Raw genomic sequence first — 17,856 nt, forward strand, 5'->3', positions numbered from 1 at the left:
TTTCTATGAAAAGTTTCCAGACGCGCACACTCAATACCATCATAAAAACAAAAATCACAAAAATCATGGCTTGCTAGGAAAAAAAAAAATAGAATTGTGAGCTCCAGTCCTGCAGGTGGCAGTATACTGGCATATTGTACAATATTTGGGAGGGCCGAATGGAACTCGGAAATCACATGAAGCAAATCTGAGTAGCTTCACTGTTCTTGGTTCATTTTCAATTTTTAAAAATTTTTTTTATGTTCGTATTTTTAATCGGAATGTTATTTTTAAAATGGAATAATGTTGCAGTGGTTTACAATAATGCTCAATATATTTTTTAGGAATAAAACAACTGCCTCATTTTTGATGGACATTTTGGACTACTACGCTATTGAATGTTAAAGTTGGTCCTTGGTGTTACTTTGAGAGCTCAAAGTTTTTTCTTTTGGGAGGTGAAACAATGTGTAAAACGTTTCTCATAATTGACGAGGACCAGCTTCACACTTAAACATGCACATAATGACACGATGCACGCCTCCACCCTTTGGACTCTGCGCTGAGGCCGTGTTGGTCTGAGAGGGCCGTGCGGACATCCTGTGTCCCCGCCCCGACCGGGTCACATCCACACATGCAAGCCGCATAGCTCACCCTTGAATTGCACGCCCTCCGCACCCTCAAGTGTGGACAAGAACTCATTCTATTGTTCTCAAGAGTCAATCTGTTCCTCCACTCATGTCTCCAACAGCACGCCCCGAGCCAGATGTGAGAGACGTGTGTGTTGGCTGGAAATATTTTTCGAACGCGCATGACACCTCCCCTTCAGTTTCATTTTTGGGAATAATTGTATTTTCATTTGAAATCTTTTCTTGATCGCCACTTTAAGATCATCAGGTTATATATGACAGTGCACCCCAGCAGATCCCACCGTGGCCCATTCACGTGCATGTGTGTGTATGATTTGGTGTGACTCCCACAAAACCGAATCCAGTTCATAAAACAGTGCTTCTCAAATAGTGGCGTGGGTGTCATGATCTGTATTTGTTGTTTTGGGTTTAGTATTTGGTTTCATGTTTTGGCCTTGTGTTCCCGTGTCTTCTGTCTCGTCAAGTCGATTGTGTCCACCTGTGTTCGTTTACCCAAGCCCTTGTGTTAACCAATCAGGTCCTTCCGACCCGCCGTGTCTTGTCCAGGTGCCCCTCGTTGTCTCGTCAATTTGTTTGTTTATAGTTCCCTGGTTGCTTTCACTTCTTGTTGGTCCGTTGTCGTTGTCTGATGTTCATGTCTTGTTTTCATACCTGTCTCTCAGTCCAAGTTTAGTTCTGTCATGTCGTTTGTGTGTTTTTGTTTGTTAAATACCGTTTTAAGTTGCGTTTGGGTCCTCCTCAACCTCCACGTCACCACCGTAACCTGACAGAGGGCCCATTCTTTTTTTTTTTTTTTTCTGCTGTACTACAATAAAGTGTAATTGCACATCCACTCCAGTAGTTGGCAGTGGCGCTCTCTTTGCCCATTGTGCGCAGCGAGTATTAACTCGACAGTGGCGGTTTGTTTTGCAACGCAAATGCTGTTATTTATCGTTCCGCCGTGGAGTGAATGGTGGTGGTGGGCGGGGCACGAATTGTTTTCTTCTTGCTTGGGTGGGGGGGTCACAGAAAATAATTGAGAAGCACAGCTTTAAGGTGACATGGAAGAAATCAAAAACTTGGCGCAAGGATGTGAAAACAGAATTACTGTGTAGGTGCCTGATACTAAATGTCTGCTAATGTTTTTTTATGGTGCATTTTTTTTTTTTTTTGCATTCATTCCTATAAACGTCTCTTTTGCTCCAGAAGCCATCCATCATCTGAGCCGTTAGATCTTCTGCCCGTGTGTTAAAAGAGTCACATTTCACCCCTTATTCAAGTGATTTGCTCTTAACAATCTTTGCAACGCAAAATCCGTCGTATAAGCAGAAGTTTTGCCACTTTATTTACGCAGGTGCTGCCCAATTTTGGCTCCGCGTTGGCATATTGCATGTGGAAGTGAAGGCAGTAAACAATTGTTGGTCACGAGACGGAGGAAGTCTTTTCTGGCAAGCTTCAAAAGTTCTGTGCAAAAAAAACAAAACAAAACAAAAAAAAGTATTCTTAGAAATAGGAAGTCAATGATGCCTCAAGCAGAGGGGCAAACGTGGGAAGGGGCGGGGTTAAGGAGTGGGCACAAATAAACGGTAAACATCCTGCTTTATGTGTACACATTGTTGGTGAACTGCGATGTGAAAAGTGTGTCACATTAATGACTTTTTCAGCTTGTCTCTTTTTGCTTGCCAAATGATGCATTGGCAGAGTTTTCCTTTGGGACTTCCTCTGCGTTCACATGCTGGACACCAAAAGCAAATAGCTAAACACGCCATCACTTGGTCTGGAAGTCTCCGTCGAGGTCTCGGGTCAGAGAAGGAAATCCCACCCTTTCTTGAATGGGTCTGAGAAATGTTTTCTTTCTTTGAATTGCAGCAGAACGGTCACAGCAGTTTGTCATTACACAGTCAATTTATTTACAGACGGGTTATAATTCCTCTCGATACAATGGTTATGCTTATTACGCAACAGTCACACAAAATAACTGATAAAAAAAAAAAGCAAATATCAGCATTATTTTTACCTACATCAAGTCAGTTAGTTTTGCAGATGGAAGTGAAGCTATATAAAGTAATTTTATCCGGTGGAGGCTGACAGATTGTCAGTGTTTTGAACCCTGCAGCTCCTCAAAAGCTCGCCATCCCGACATCATCTTCTGAAACTCACAAGTTCCAACATTCAAATTGCATGCCAACATAAGTGTCATCTACTTTATGTACAATATGATATCTATTACTTCATTATCTCTTCTCCAGCATTTTGGAATAAGAACAACATGGACCTCAGTCATTTGGGAGCAGACATGAAGGAGAAGCAGTTATAAATTAAAAAAAAAAACACACAAAAAGTGAGACAAAACGTGCCATACTCAAAAATGAGAAAGCAGAAAAAAAATGTCAAATGTGACTACAACGCCACATGGTGCCACATATTCACCGTACGCAAAAAGTCAGGAAATTTCAAGACGAACTTGAAATGATTTTGAATCTGCTCAGTGCTTCAGTACTTCTTGCACACGTTTTGCTATTCAAAAAAATAAATACAAAATAGCATGATGTGCAAAAAGTATTGAAGCGAAACAATTAGACATTGGCCATCAAATGTCTATAGACGGTCAAATAAAGTTCACCTGTTCAGGTAATAGTGTATTTCCGGTTGATTGTGAAATTTCACCTAAAAACTTAATAGCACAATTTAATTTTTTTTCGGAGTCCTGTTTATTGGTAGAAAAAAATTCTGACTCTTTGATTAAGCTGAACAGCTTCATTTGGACTTCAAGATGCCTGAAAATGCCGTTTCGCTCTTGTTTAATTCACTCCTGTGAAAAAGACGTCAGAGTGGAGCTCGTTGAGTGGCCCGTGGAAATGGTTTTGCCACAGAAAAAGTTCATCTCAGTTCTTTGGAGTCTCTTTGAGCATCCGAGCACCTCCCGCGTGGAAAAGTCCTTGTCACACAAACGGGCTGTCCGATCGGAATATGTCCGAGTAGCTTTTGCCGTTGGTGTGCTCGGTGTGACTTTCGATGCTGTAGCAACGGTGGACCTCGGTGAGCGACGACGCCACGTAGGAGGCTGAGCGGAAGAGGTCGGCGTTGGCAAATGTGCCGGCAAACTGCATCTGCTGCTGATTCCAGTGTCTCCGTAAAACAGTCTGAACCTGACGGGAGGGAGGGGTCAAAGGTCAACATATTATTATTATTATGATCAGAGACATTGCTTTGAAACTGGATAACCGCTGCCCCCAACCTGAATGCCGTACAAGACATTTTGAATTGTTTTTTAAATGGACAAAAGTATCCTAAAATAAATAAAAGATGACAAAGATGTATTTATTTATTTATTTTTTTGTTTTGTTTTGCTACGTCTTCAGTCGCAAGTCATTTAACCCCCCCCCCGCCCCCCCCATCCCCCCACTCCCACCCAAGTCAGGTGTGCATGGCTTACCTCCCCGTTAAAGAAGCAGAATATGGTGGACACAAGGAGACCCTGAAAGCACCACAGAGTGTCCGAGGTGAGACAAAATTCCACAAATGCTGCTTATGTTCACATGCAGACCATTGCGGCACGTTTCGACGCTGAATGGCCGCTCACCTGGTAGTGCATGAGAATCTCCATGATGTAGAGATAGATCTCCGAGACCCAGTGCTCCTGTGGCTTGTAGGGAAGCAGCACAAACTGAATGCCAAGAAGCGGAATGAGGATGAGCGTGGCCCTCACCGCTCGCATGTACAGGCTGGACTCAGCCTGGTGGGTCACTCTGAGCTTGGTGATGAGAACCCGTACAATGTTCAGCAGGAAGAAGAGGTTCACCTGGAAGCGGAGAGAGAGAGAGAGAGAGAGAGAGAGAGAGAGAGAGAGAGAGAGAGAGAGAGAGAGAGAGAGAGAGAGAGAGAGAGAGAGAGAGAGAGAGAGAGAGAGAGAGTGAGAGAGAGAGAGAGAGAGAGAGAGAGAGATTATTCCATTTGCATGCGGCATCACAGCTAAATGCTGCTTCACTATGTTTGCTTTAAACTCCGGACCCCACTAACTTGAGTCTGGGCGGCTGTGTAAAACCTTTAGGACCGTAATAATTTGTTCTGATCTTTTTGTTCTAGTCAGGACCTGATCTGCCACATTCTGAATGAGCTGCAACTCATTGATGCACTTACAATATCATATAGACCAGGCGTGGGCAAACTACGGCCCGGGGACCACACGCGGCCCGTTTTAATCCGGCCAGCCGAACTTGAAAAAAATTAAATGAATAAACCTTATTGTTTTATTTTTGAACTACTGTGGTTTTTCAAAGACATATATATTGTTGTAATGCTTTTGTTCACTTTCATTTAAAATTAAATGTATCTTTTTTTCTCGGATGAGGTGAGGTTACCAAACCATTGTGGCCCACCAATCAAAAAGTTTGCACACCGCCGATACAGGCAGACAGCCAGACGTCAGGGTTTGACACTTACCACCAATGCGGCACAGATCGGCCCATGGATGATGTAGAGCAAGGATGTATCTGAGCTGACCCAGCACCTGTCAACACAAAACCTCATTCATATATGAAATTATTAAAGCAACAAAGTACCAACAAAGCCGATACGTCTTTCACATGCTTTGAACGCTGTGGCTAAAACGAATAATGTGTGGCTTTTTACATGCTAACAAGCTTCATGCTGTCAATACATTTAGGGCCAATCCCAATTCTGTCTCTTATCCCTTATTTCACCCCGTGCGCATTCACAAGAATGAAGCGGATGTCCCAATTCTCAGAAGCCTTGGTTTCACATCAGGAAGTGGCCCGAACTATAGCCTGCCACCTGTCGTGGCGTGGCCTGATTCAAAACCAAGCCTTCTCGCGTGAGCCGAAACCCCTTGCAAGGTAAGAGAATTCCCTTTACGCCAAAATTCTGAATACAAGAAATCCTAGTCTCGAAAATGACTATGAGCGAAGTATGTCACAATTTGACTTTGCATATCAACATATTGGGGGCCCGCATAAGGCTAGTAGACTTTTTGTCTTGAAAAATTAATATAAACAAAGTTTTAAAACTTACTGCATCCATTTTTTGGGCGGCTTTTATTTTTTTATTTCAGTGGGTGTGGCCTATATTCAGGTGCACTCATTAGTCCAGAAATTACAATTATATTTTCGATTTAAAAAAAAAAACCCACTTGTCGTTATAGTAGCAGTGACGTGCTACGGAATGTATGACGGCCGGCACCAGGGGGAAACCTGTCGAGTCGAAAGCGCACGCGTTAGATGGGCCCAAAAAGCTGGTGTGGTTGATCCCCATTGATCGGCTCCATTCTCACCCCAGCCAAGCAGATAATACCACAAGAGATGCTGTTTCTCGGCAAACACGGCCACCACAATCAGAGTATGCAGGTAGATGCCCTCGCACAGCATCCAGAAGTAGTTGCAGCTCAGCAGGTAGAGGTGGATGAACATGAGCAGCTTGCAGCTGGCCTAGCAACGACAAAATGATAACATGACAACGACTCCGTGGCCTGCTTCCGGAAATTGGGAAACTCACTTACTGAGTCGTCGTACGTCTGTCCTTGTTTCTTGGCCACCTTTGTTAGCCACACAACGGTGATGATTGAGTTCAGTACGAATGAGACGAAAAGATTCTTGTGCAGCGTGATCCTCTGGCAGCTCAGACTCCTGCAGGGAAAAGTCCATGGAGAGATTTAGTTGGGAGTCCATTTGGTAGCACGGGCTCACTGTGGCGGGCAAAAAGTTTTCTTTGCATAGATGATATTTATCTTATTCGGGAGACTTGTTTACAGAACATGTCTCAAAAAAAAAAAAAAAAACTATTTAAAAAACTTTTTTAATAGTTGTTTTTGTTTTTTTTTTACATTTAAATTTTTTTCATAAAACACTGATACATGGTGCATATTTCTTTCCGTAAAAAGCATAGGAAATGTAAGAATAAAATACCTGAACTAAAAAGGTCAAAACATGCAGGCGTTGGCTCTGGTTTTATGTTGTAATACCACCAATCACCACTAGGTGGCAGACAGGTCTGATACTGCCCTATATCATGAGTAGGCCTAATTTATTCATTTATTTTCAGATTTGAAATGACATGAAAGACAAACAGTACATCAATAATATACACATTTTGAGTGAGTTGATTTTTATGAAAAAAAAAAAGCCCAAATTTATTCTCGCTCTAAATGTTGGTTTCTTTTTCAGAAGGGTTTTGTCATCCTTGAATGGTCATTAAAAAATGAATATATATATATATATATATATATTTATTTATTTATTTTATTTTATTTTATTTTTTTTTGCACAAATGCAAATTTTTTGTCAATATTTTTAACAGCATTTTTGTCATCTGGTTAGGAATGGCTTTGTGGTCTCCCAGTAGCGTTTATGAAAAAGAAAAAAAAGAACACATGCTGACCGAATAAACAGGTATTTTATTATGTAATATTTTCATCACGCACTTACTTAAAATGGAAAAATATTCCCAGTGAGATGATCAGCGAGACCAGTGACAGCCCATGACCAATTATGACCAAGTAGAAGTGAGTCATCGCCACCTGGGATGAGGACAACATTTCACGTCCGAACATTCTTGAGGCTTAATGTAGTTCACGAGATTTGATGAGTCACTTCTCACCGTGCCGTGATGTGTGGTGTTGGCTTGGCAGTTGGTAAAGTTCGTCCATGTCCGGTTGCTCTCTGGGTGACGCCACCAGTCGCCTGTTTCTGCGCAAACTTTGGATGCTTGCGCTGATGGCAAAAAAGTGAAATTCAAACATTCACATCAAGGATGTCTTACACTTGAACCTTTCGCACAAAACAGTGAAAGTTATCAGAACAGTTTAAGAAAATCACTCAGTATTTGCAAACCTCAAACAGGAAAATTTAAGGGGATATATCATTCAAGATCAACTTTTAAATTGCTTGTCGGCAAATATTTGGGTTTCTGCCAGCTCATGACGAGTAATAGACACAAACAAATACAGCAAATGTTTAGTCAGCCCCACCCATATACTTCTTGTCTGGTGGTGGTGAGAAGGGATTATGTTACCATGACAACGAGCACACACACACAACCCCCCCAGAAAGACAGCAACGGTTGAGTGTGGGAGGGCATAACCCCTGGGAAAATGCTTTTTTGGGGGGGCCTCATTAAAGTGTAATTGCATATCCCCCCAATAGGTGGCAGTGGCGCTCTCTTTGTAAGCGTGCGAGCAGGGAGTGTTAGCTCGAAGGTGTTTTTGCACCGAATAGTAAACAAACCCCAAATATTTAACAGGGATGAAAAGAAAGTCAAAAGCTCGGAGGGAGACGAAAATATTATATCAATAAAGTTGTAATTTGTTGTAAACTGATGAATACAATGGTATGCAGAGGTGCACTTATAGCGACTTTATAGACAAAAGATATTATTTGCAGCTCTGGCGGGGATGCAAAATATTTGAATATTAATGGAAAATCATTTTAGACACACTGCTTTAGTGGAATACTTCCTCAATTATATAGATAAAAAATATGAAAAATTAATTTTTGTTATACCGATTTGGCACAAATAAAACATGCAGAAAAACACTGAAAATCAATCAGTTGTTCAAAAACAAATATTTTGGTTGAATACCCAATTGCACATCCTGAGGTGCGTTCAAGAGTTCTCACTGGGATATACTGTTCCTCAAAAGATTTCTTGTGTCTCCTTATCAATATCAAAATGGACCAAGATAATCGTATACGAGCAAAAATATTACCATAAGGGTCAAAGTCTTTATAATAGTCGGGGCAGCTCTGCTCTGTTATGAGTCCTGCTTCGGTTTCGTCCCAACACAACCAACCGTCCCACGTCATGTTGCACACTAGTCCTGCGGGCAAAACATCAAATCATGAACTAAAGCGGCTTTTGCCACGCTCGCCTTGCAGCAGAAGTTGCGCAAAATCAACATCATCATCCTCACCCGTCGTTTGTGTTTTGCGCTGAAAGTCTCCTCGCACCATCCGCTGGAAGCATTTGTACTGGGCCATGGCGATGGTGGCCGGATGTTCCCCGGAATGGTTTAAATGTTCCTGATCGGCCTCTTCGGGGCTTTCAGCCACAAGCAGCTGACGCCATTGAAGGGCAAACGTTGCTTGATTAGAAATGTTCTCCAAGCAGAGAAGCTCGCGTCTGTGTGGATTTTTTTTTTAACGATACCTTGCTGAGGGAACACATCATCAGGAGGAATATGAAGCTGTCCATTTCGATTATCGGTTGCGTTTTCTGAGGAAGATGGATCATGTGTTTAAATACTGCTGTCAAGGGGTGAATTCTTTTTTTAATTAATTGATCACAAAATAAATGAAAAATTGCGATTAATCATAATTTACAAATGCATTTTTTTTACGAAGCTTGGAACTGATATTTACTTGAATGAAATTTCAGAGTAAAAAAAAAAAATGGATCTTTGACGTCTTTAGCCGTCAATGGCAGTAAATGAGTTATTGTGGAAAAAAAAATATGAAATTATATTTCTATTCTGACTGCTCTAATGACTTTATTTGATCTTTGAATATGATTCTTTTCCTGTAAAATACAGAAAACGATACACCAAAGACAAATATGGTATTTGAATTTGGCTTCGCAAAGTGTGCACATTTTTGGGAGATTTTTCCAATGAGTCGTCGAGCAAATTTTTAAAGCAAAACTATCTAAACGTCTGTCTTTGCGACAGAAACTCTGCTTTAAGTTTGAGGTCACCTGCTACCTTAAGTAAATCCAACTGAGTTCATTAATTTTTAGTGCGTTATAAAATTCTAATTAATCTCCATAGTTAATGCTTTACCTTTGACACTCATAGTGTTTAAATAAAAAATACATCTTTAGTGTGAAAGTGGGCAGGTTTGGAGTTGTATTTGTTCAAAATTTCTGTTGTAAAAGGTTGCCTGTGTTGTATTTGGACATCAGATGTTCTTTTTGCTTCACACTTCACACTTTCAAACGACGCCGATCAAGAAGAAGGATGTGTTTTATTTTGGGCACAGTTTTTGCAATAACCCGCATCTGTTTTGGAAAGGTTTCCGTTTCTCTCTATGACTTCCTGATCTGAGAGATGGTTCTGACTTCCAATTACAAACAATTTCATGTTTGCCACGTGTTTGGACCTTGGCTTCTCTGCTGCTACACTGGAAGCATACAAAAAATTTTGTAGAGCCTTTCTCAAAAATATGCAACTTTCAAAGTATCCCTTCGTGAAATCGAGTTCCTGAGATTCACGCTTCCTCAATATTTGTTATTTTAATTTTTGATTTATTATTATTTTTTACAAGAGCCAGTTATTATTGTCTGTTGTGTTTCAAAGAATGCTACCTGTGTTGTGGAATGAATTTCCTGTTAATGGAAAAAATAAAATTAAATGTCCAAGATTATTTATTTATTTATTTATGATCTATTTTTTCTATTTTGCAGTGTGCTTTGTGTGCTCCGACTTGCTCGTTGACTGATAATTTGTTATCTTATCTCCTTTCTTGTATCTTGTGAGTAGAAAACATAATCAAAATGATCTTTTTTTTTTTTTTTTTTTAATCTTATGCGTAACGGCATGATTCCTTGCTTAGCACCAGATTACAAATTCAGCCTCTCTCTTCCCTTGGCCTCCAGCTTCCTTCCTGTTGGCGTATTGAACTCTACTTATTGAGCAAGTTCAGCCAAATGAATGTCATTGGAGCGTCAATGTGTTAATTCGCTTCCTGGCGATCCGCTTACAGATCCAAATTTCTAAATTAACTCTTTGCATTCACCTAAAATATTTACAGCAGTTTGTCAGAATATTGTTTTTTTTGTTTTGTTTTTTTTGCTCATTAATACAAAGCAAAAGCAAACACATACAGATCTTATCATTTCATGTAAATCCATTCAGTCTGATTTCGATGAACACACATCATAAACTGCAAGTGTGCACATTGAAGCATAAACAACACGACAAGAGTTTACCTTTAAAGATGACGGGGGTATTTTCAAGACTAATCCCACAATTTGCCTTTTCTTGTCGGTGAACTAAAAAAAAAAAAGATTTGAGCTGTGCTCATGAGGAGTCCGTGTGTCTGCTGTGTTCCGCTTCACAATCTGAAGCAACACTGAACTGTCCTGATAAGGACACTTTGGGGGATGACATCATCTGTTCGCCTTCCACTGAGGCGTAAAGGGACATCCCTGCAACGGAGATGACAACACTATGCAAGGACACACCCACGCACACACACTTGTATGTACTGGATTGTTCATTTCTGAATAATCTTTAACAGGTAAAATGCATGCTCTATAGGGTTTAAGTCTCGAGATTGACTTTCCTAGTCTTGGGCCAAACCTTGATGTACTTTGTTGAAGTTTTGGGAGTGAGTTTTGGGGCATTTATTATCTTGCTCCATGATGAACAATTTCCTAAACAGTTTGCTTGCTGTTTATTGAATGAAATCAATGTCGGGGGGAAAAAAATCCATGTTAAAATAAAGTATACAGTACATTTTGGAGAGTACATTTTATTCTAAAAAGACTAGAATTGCATTTAGCAAAGAGAGTAAAAATCTCAGAGTAAATTTGTCTCAGAATTTTATGCTGGAATATTTTTACACTCACATTTAACTGTGTTTACAAGTGACCAAATAGTATTTTTAGAGTAAAATGTACTCTCCAGAATTTACTGTGTAAGATATTCGCAACACCTAAACTGAAACAAAAAATGTGTGGGTTCAATCAAAAGTTGCATGTATTGATTCAAACAAAGACGTGTAATTTCCAGCGGCAAACAGTGCCCTCTTGTGTCCAAATGTGTTATTTAGTCCAGACACAAACCCATGACCTCTGAACTGTGAGGCAAATGAGCTGCCCTCTCAGATTCATTTGATCGACAAGCGCGTGTTATTCATTTTCAGGGACCAATCACATGCGATTTTTCACCTTTATTGGCTTGTGAGGCTGCTAAAGTAGAATTATTTTGAGTAATTTTCAATATTAATTTTTATTTTATTAATTACATGGCAGCCAGAAGGTGGTCCAGGTCCAGGAAGCGCGCCGCTATCTCTGGGTTGGGAGTCACTCACTCGCAACGTTTGGGGATAAATGTAAACGGCTCATCTGTGGCCAGAAAACGACAACCAGCTGGTGACGTCCCTCCAAGATTACGAATGACGATCAACAGCACTGATTTTTCAAAGATTGAAAACAAATGCGTTTAATAATTTAGAGCACAAAAAAAAAAAATGAAGACATCATTTTAAAGAAATCTGGCGTGACTGACAAAGAGTTCCGAATACATTCGTCAATTTAAAGACAACTTCACAAAATGGATGTGAGCCTGCTGACTCATGAAGTGCTCATATTGTTGCTACATTTAAAAAGAACATAGACGGGCTTTGGAAGAAACTCCAAAACAATGTCACATATTCTGCAACCGATTTTTATAACCAATCAAGCATCAAGCGTAGAATTAGAAGAAAAACTTGACAAGCCACAACATCAGCGTCACATAACAGAAGCTATTTGAGTATTTACACACAAATGCAAAAGACGACACAAAGCAAGCCTGAATTCCACCATGGAAGACTACGTTTGGCAAAACTGTTCAGCTTGAAACATCAATTTTGCTGCAAAAGATTTCTGGATTTGGCATTTAAGGGCATGAACATGAAGTCCCGTCCGCATTATTTACACAAAGAATGAAGAACTAAAGAACATGTTTCAGCGACTCTCCAAGGCACAAAATGTCTTTTGACAAGGAGCATATACCGGAATGATGAAAACAAGTGCTGCTTGTGATGTGGTTGAAAAATCATCATTGGGATGAAGAATATTTGCACTCGTCAACCACAATATTTGTGATTTAGTATTTGTAAAAAGAAAGAAAAAAAAACTAATCTTTGTTTTCATGCATTTCAAAAATGGCAGTTGAGCTTTACAAATGTTCTTAATAGAACACCACCTCCGTTTGATTCTGAGTATCATTTCTTTTTTTTGGGGGGGGGGGGGGTAAGCAGTATGTGGGCGCAGTGGGCGGGGCTTAAATGGTGAGGTTAAGTGCACTACTTAATTTGTCCTGCGTTGTGTCCGTCCTGCAGACTCACCAGCCTGAACTCGGTCTTACTTCATCGTTGGCGGCAGAAAGAAGGCACCCTCCGTGCTCGGATCGTGAGACGTGACGTCCACAAGAGGAATCTTGCTGGTGATCTTCACAATGTCTTTGCAGGTACTTGACGCTTGAGCAGAACACTTTGCGCCATCTTTGGCAAAGTTGTACAATCACGCAGCAACATTGCCCGGGAGAGGAAAAGCAAAAGCTGGGAGGCGTGGCTTTGCGCTTCAAACTATTTTCGCTTGGTCAGAGGTCGGCCCTCTCGAACGTGCTTGGCGTTTCTTTTCTCTGATTTCACCTTCTCCTTGCCTTTCCTCAGGCGGCGAGGAGGCGGGGTGTCTCTGAGCTCACTGTCTTCCTGAGTGCTCCATGTGTCCATGCCGTCTTGCTCCTCGGGAATGTTGGGAATAGTCCCGCTGCTTCCATCCAGAATGTTCCTGAGGGAGTGGTCCTCGGGAGTGCCGGTGGCCGTCGTGCCGCTCTCGCTGCTGCTCAGATCCGGCTCGTCGCCGTACCTGCCGCTTCTGCTGTGCTGCGGGAGCGACGAAACCCGGATCGACGTCCTTTCCCGCCGCACATCGCGGAGATTCTGCTGAGGCTCGTTCATGTCCACCCCGGAGTCCAGGCTGGTGTCGTTGCTGCTGGTCGGGCGGTGGCGGCTCTGGAGCTCAATGATGGAGTGGCGCACCTGAGCGGCCGGTTTGCCGTCCAGCGAGACGAACCAGGCCCTGGGGTGGGAGGACGAAGACTTGCCCCGGGTCAGTTCCAACAGAGTGCGCTCGGAGATCCCTTGCAGCTCGCCGGATATGCCGTGACCGCCGCTGAAGCCTTGCATCCCGGCTGCTTCATTGAGAGTCCCCGGCACGGAGACGGACGACTCAAGGAGGTTACTGTAGTGACCCCATACGGTCGGGGGGGCTTGGCTTGGGGGCGGAGTTTCCAGCGGCTGGGGCCCATCTTGGTTGCTTTGCTGTTGGCCGCTTTGGACTTTGCCAAGCGTCTGAGTGTAGCTGTCTTTACTCGGCGCTTCCGTGTGAGAGTCAAACTCATTTCCGTTGCGGGGGAACGTGGCGGACTTGCAGCCGGCTTTCTGTGGCTCTTGATTGGCGAAAATATCTGGCGCCTGGATGATGGCCACGGGATGGTTGTAGATATGAAGCAGTTTGTCGGGAAAGAAGCCGTCAACGTTTATGTTGCTGCGATTCTGTTCCATCCGCTCCATCATTCGAGAGACGTCCTCGTTGTGGATGTAGTGAGAACGCACTGGCGGGACTTTGATACGATCAGCAGAAAGATTCGCCGGGTCCTCCACGTAGATGTTGTAGTTGGCTTTGTGTCTCGGGGTGGACGACGGGCCGCACTGGACGTTACAGGAAGCCAGCAAATTTTCGCCTGAGTGGAAGAGAAGACCCTCTTCCATGTGCATGGAGGTGGTTTGGTCTTTTTTCACCACTGTGAGTTTGGAAAAACGGGCTCGTCTGCGGCTGGGCTCTCGCTGGGAACTTGCGGGGGAGAAACATTTCAATTGATTATTGTCGGAAATATCGACCGTATTTACGGACTATAAGCCGCTACTTTTTTCCTAGATTTTGAATCATGCGGCTATTCGGTGCATTTTTCTTTCACCACTAGGGGCGCTCTATAGTTCAGAAAATACACTATTTTTTTTCTCTTGGGTTTGTTCTGTTTTGATTAGCAAAATTGTTGCCATGTTAAAAGGCGCTGTTTTAACAATCTTTTTATGTACCTTTATGTGCATTCACAGTAAAAAATTGTTCTGTACATGCAGTAAACAACTCATTTTCTTATCATTGAAAACTGCAGCTTATAGCCTGGTGTGGCTTGTATATCATTTTTTTTTATTTATTATTTTAATTATTACTATTTTTCCCAAAAAGAGTTGCTGCGGCTTATATGCGGGTGTGCCTTATAGTATATTAAAAAATACAGTGCAAAAGAAATGTGAAATTTCCTACCCGCATTGACACAAGAGCAAAGACAGAAATCCGAAGACGACCACAAGCGTTCCCGCCAGTATTCCCACCAACAGGAGTGTGTGATAGGAAAGGAAATCCAAGGAGCTTCCAAGATCTGACACACGAAAACTGACGATTAGTATTGGAATGCCACAGATACGATGCATGCGTATTCACCATTTGAAGGCATGGGGGCAGCGATCCAGTATCCCAGGTGAGAAGCAGTGTACGTCCAAACCAGCTTGTCATCAACTGTCCGCACAATTCCCAAGCCCTGATTCTCCCACGCACCTTCAAATAAAATCATTTTTTGATGACATATTTTACGACAAGCTACACCCTGCTTCATGTTTGGCTCGTACCCGTCTGTAGGTTGAAGGCCCAGGCTGGCACGGTGTCGGAGGCACGGAGGCGGGTGCTGCTCTCCAGAGGCACGCTCAACTGGATGGGCCCTCCAACCTGGAGCGCCTCGCCTGCCGCATACAGCAGGACGCTGACTGCCGCCACCGGCTTCAACCCCACGCTTTGAAAAACTGCACAAGTAAGCAGTTGTTATAGAATGAAGTACAAATATATTTTTTTGTACTCAACTGAAGTAGAAATTTCAAATATCTGTCCTTTACTTTGTTTATATTTGTGGTGACGTCCACCACTTTTACTCCAGCCACTTTCCGAAATAAAATGTGTACTTGTACCTTACTTGATACAAGATAAAATAATAATAAATTCGTTATTGACACATGCAATTTTATCCACTTTATTTTATATATGTTTTGGTTAAAGAGCTGGCCAGGTTAACGTATGCAAATGTTTCTCAATTATTTTCCGTCCGTCCCCCGCCCGAGCAAGAAGAAATAAATTTGCACCCCCCCCCTTGTCCCAACCGGCACCAACTCCTCGCCTCAACTATAAATAATAGCATTTTTGTTGCATAACAAACTTCCACTGTAGCGCTAATACTCGCTGGGCACAACGGGCAAGGAGAGCGCCACTGCCACCTACTGGAGTGGATGTGCAATTACACTTTATTATAGTATAGAAGTATACAACATTAAAAAAATTAAAATAAATTAAAATAATATCATAATTCCATATGCTCACTTCAAAATACTTTAACGTCCAAAGAAGTAGACCAATAAGATCATAATAAGCCAATAATAAGGTAAGCGGATTTGAATAGTAAATTAGCCAACCAATGATGTTTAAATAAACCTCTGCGGTTAGCGTCGCTCCGATTGCTTTTAATAAAAGTTTCTTTGGGCTTCACCTGATGTGTTGACAACAACGCCCGGAGTGCAGTTGACACACTCCTTCCCGAACTGCGGCACAGTCAGGTAAGCTGTCAACGATGACACGTTGCTCTTGTCGGGTAGTGTGAGCAGGTTCTTGGGAATCTTTATCTTTGGTTGAGAGGCACTGTCTGTAGAAAAAAAAAAAATCCAGATCAATGTTGTTGTGACAGCGTCAAACGTGACATTTATGCCACCTACCAGGTAACTTGGCTGTGATGAGCACGGTGTCTTCAAAAAGCCAGATGTTGCCTTGCCTCTGAGGAAGCAGCAGCAACGTCACAGCAGAGAAGACTGCAAAGAGATAGCAATGACGTCCTCATGATTTTTTCTACTGATGATAACGAAAGAAGAGCGGAAAATTCCAGCAGGTGCTGCTACTCACTGGGTTTCTTGGTCGTGCTCCAAGGCAGTGGGCTGGGGACGTAACCCTCCATGCTGGCCAACAGCGTCAGACTCAGCCGGGGGCTGTACGGCACCCAAAACAGAGCCTCACCTTTCTCCCCTGTCCAGGTGGAGTTGCTCAAGGTGTGGTTCACATAAATCCCAACTGAGGCCCCTGGCAAGATCTGACGAGTCGCCATGTCCCTCACCAGAACCTTGAGTGCAAACCGGGGCTCTAGAATTCACATAGAAGAATTTTCCTCATTCCCAGCAGGCCCCCGCCACACCCTATCACAGCGCTTCTCAAATAGTGGGGCGGGCCCCCCTGGGGGGTACAGTGCGATGCTGAGGGGGGCGTGTGTGACCCTGGTGAACATGCTTTTTTTCCGTCCTATTACAATAAAGTGTAATTTCACCTCCACTCCACTAGTTGGCAGTGGCGCTCTCCTTGCCCATTGTGAGCCGCGAGTATTAACTCTACAGTGTAGGTTTGTTTTGCAACGAAAATTGTTATATTATTATTTATTATATTATTATTTATAATTGTGGGTGGTGGGGTGGGGGCGCAAATTGTTTTCTTTTTGCTAGGGGGGGTGTAACAGAAAATAATTGAGAAGCACTGCCCTGTCACAACACTGGCTACTGTTTATTTATTTATTTATTTATTTTTGCTGACACACACTTCCATATCTGCAGAGCAGCACGGAATTACAAAATGCTGCCTCAACATATACCTGATCTGATCCTTGTGTTCTACACTGTAATCCTCCCATAAATGTGGGCCTATACATCACTGAATGCAGTTCCACTCCAGGTAGATGTGTGCCAAAACAACAACAACAGCGGCAGTAACAAAAACAAAAAAAAATAAATAAATAAAATACATTAGCAGTCTAAGCGATTGCGTCACCGTCTGAGTTGATATGTTCACCTTGAGTCAAAGCGGGTTCTCCGAGCAACATCCCGGTGGGGCTCGGCGTGGTGCTGGAGTTGTGGCCATTGTCCCCGGGCAAGGAGGGGGGAAGGCCGCCGCCCTCATCCGCGGCTCCCACTGGCGCATCAGAAGAAAGCAGAAGCAAGGAGCGAGTAAAGAGCAGCAGCAGCAGCTCCGGCGGGAATGGAGTCAGGCGGCGCTCGGCATTGGGCATGGCTCAACATGGATGAGAACAGACATAACGGCCCGCTAAGAGCGAGGGGAACGCGGCCAAAACACGACGATGTCCCGGGCTGGGCCTCGAGCTCATCAAGAATCAAACGCGAGGATGGAGGATGCGCTGGTGCTGAGGCTGGGCGTGTGTCGACTAAAAGATCGTTTGTGAACGAAAGACGTCTCACTCGGCGCTGCAATCGCTACAAGAATTGCAATTCCAAGCCATGTCTTTGATGAGCGCTTTTCACGATGCGAAGACTCTTGCAGCACGTGAAAAATAAAAATGAGAGGGAAATCTGCTATGATGCAGGAATATATAGAAACAATGTTAGCATCCGAGTGAAACATCTCGCTGACTTTGTTGTCTCTGCGGAGGAAAGGC

At 42.8% G+C, this 17,856-nt stretch overlaps 2 protein-coding genes across 2 annotated transcripts; both read right to left on the minus strand.

Moving 5' to 3' along the window:
* Positions 1-2,491: 2,491 nt before the first annotated feature.
* On the minus strand, positions 2,492-10,674 carry LOC148339422 (calcitonin gene-related peptide type 1 receptor-like). The gene is made up of 13 exons (XM_088290342.1): positions 10,542-10,674; positions 8,766-8,831; positions 8,530-8,674; positions 8,326-8,436; positions 7,218-7,330; positions 7,046-7,137; positions 6,121-6,247; positions 5,896-6,049; positions 5,755-5,815; positions 5,049-5,115; positions 4,189-4,407; positions 4,042-4,083; positions 2,492-3,754 (listed from the first exon to the last, which is right to left on the minus strand). The coding sequence occupies exons 2-13, from the start codon at positions 8,808-8,810 to the stop codon at positions 3,548-3,550; spliced, it is 1,383 nt and encodes a 460-aa protein (XP_088146468.1). The 5' UTR covers positions 8,811-8,831; positions 10,542-10,674; the 3' UTR covers positions 2,492-3,547.
* A 1,892-nt stretch (positions 10,675-12,566) lies between these two features.
* Positions 12,567-17,616, minus strand: fam171b (family with sequence similarity 171 member B). Its single transcript, XM_088292296.1, has 8 exons — positions 17,256-17,616; positions 16,326-16,559; positions 16,142-16,234; positions 15,919-16,071; positions 15,014-15,184; positions 14,829-14,942; positions 14,652-14,766; positions 12,567-14,177 (listed from the first exon to the last, which is right to left on the minus strand). Exons 1-8 carry the CDS (start codon positions 17,470-17,472, stop codon positions 12,908-12,910), a joined length of 2,367 nt encoding a protein of 788 aa, XP_088148422.1. The 5' UTR covers positions 17,473-17,616; the 3' UTR covers positions 12,567-12,907.
* Positions 17,617-17,856: the final 240 nt, after the last annotated feature.

Source organism: Idiotropiscis lumnitzeri, chromosome 3, assembly GCF_059441095.1.
Source record: "Idiotropiscis lumnitzeri isolate Australia: NSW breed Sydney's pygmy pipehorse chromosome 3, RoL_Ilum_1.0, whole genome shotgun sequence".
Taxonomy (NCBI): Eukaryota; Metazoa; Chordata; class Actinopteri; order Syngnathiformes; family Syngnathidae; genus Idiotropiscis; species Idiotropiscis lumnitzeri.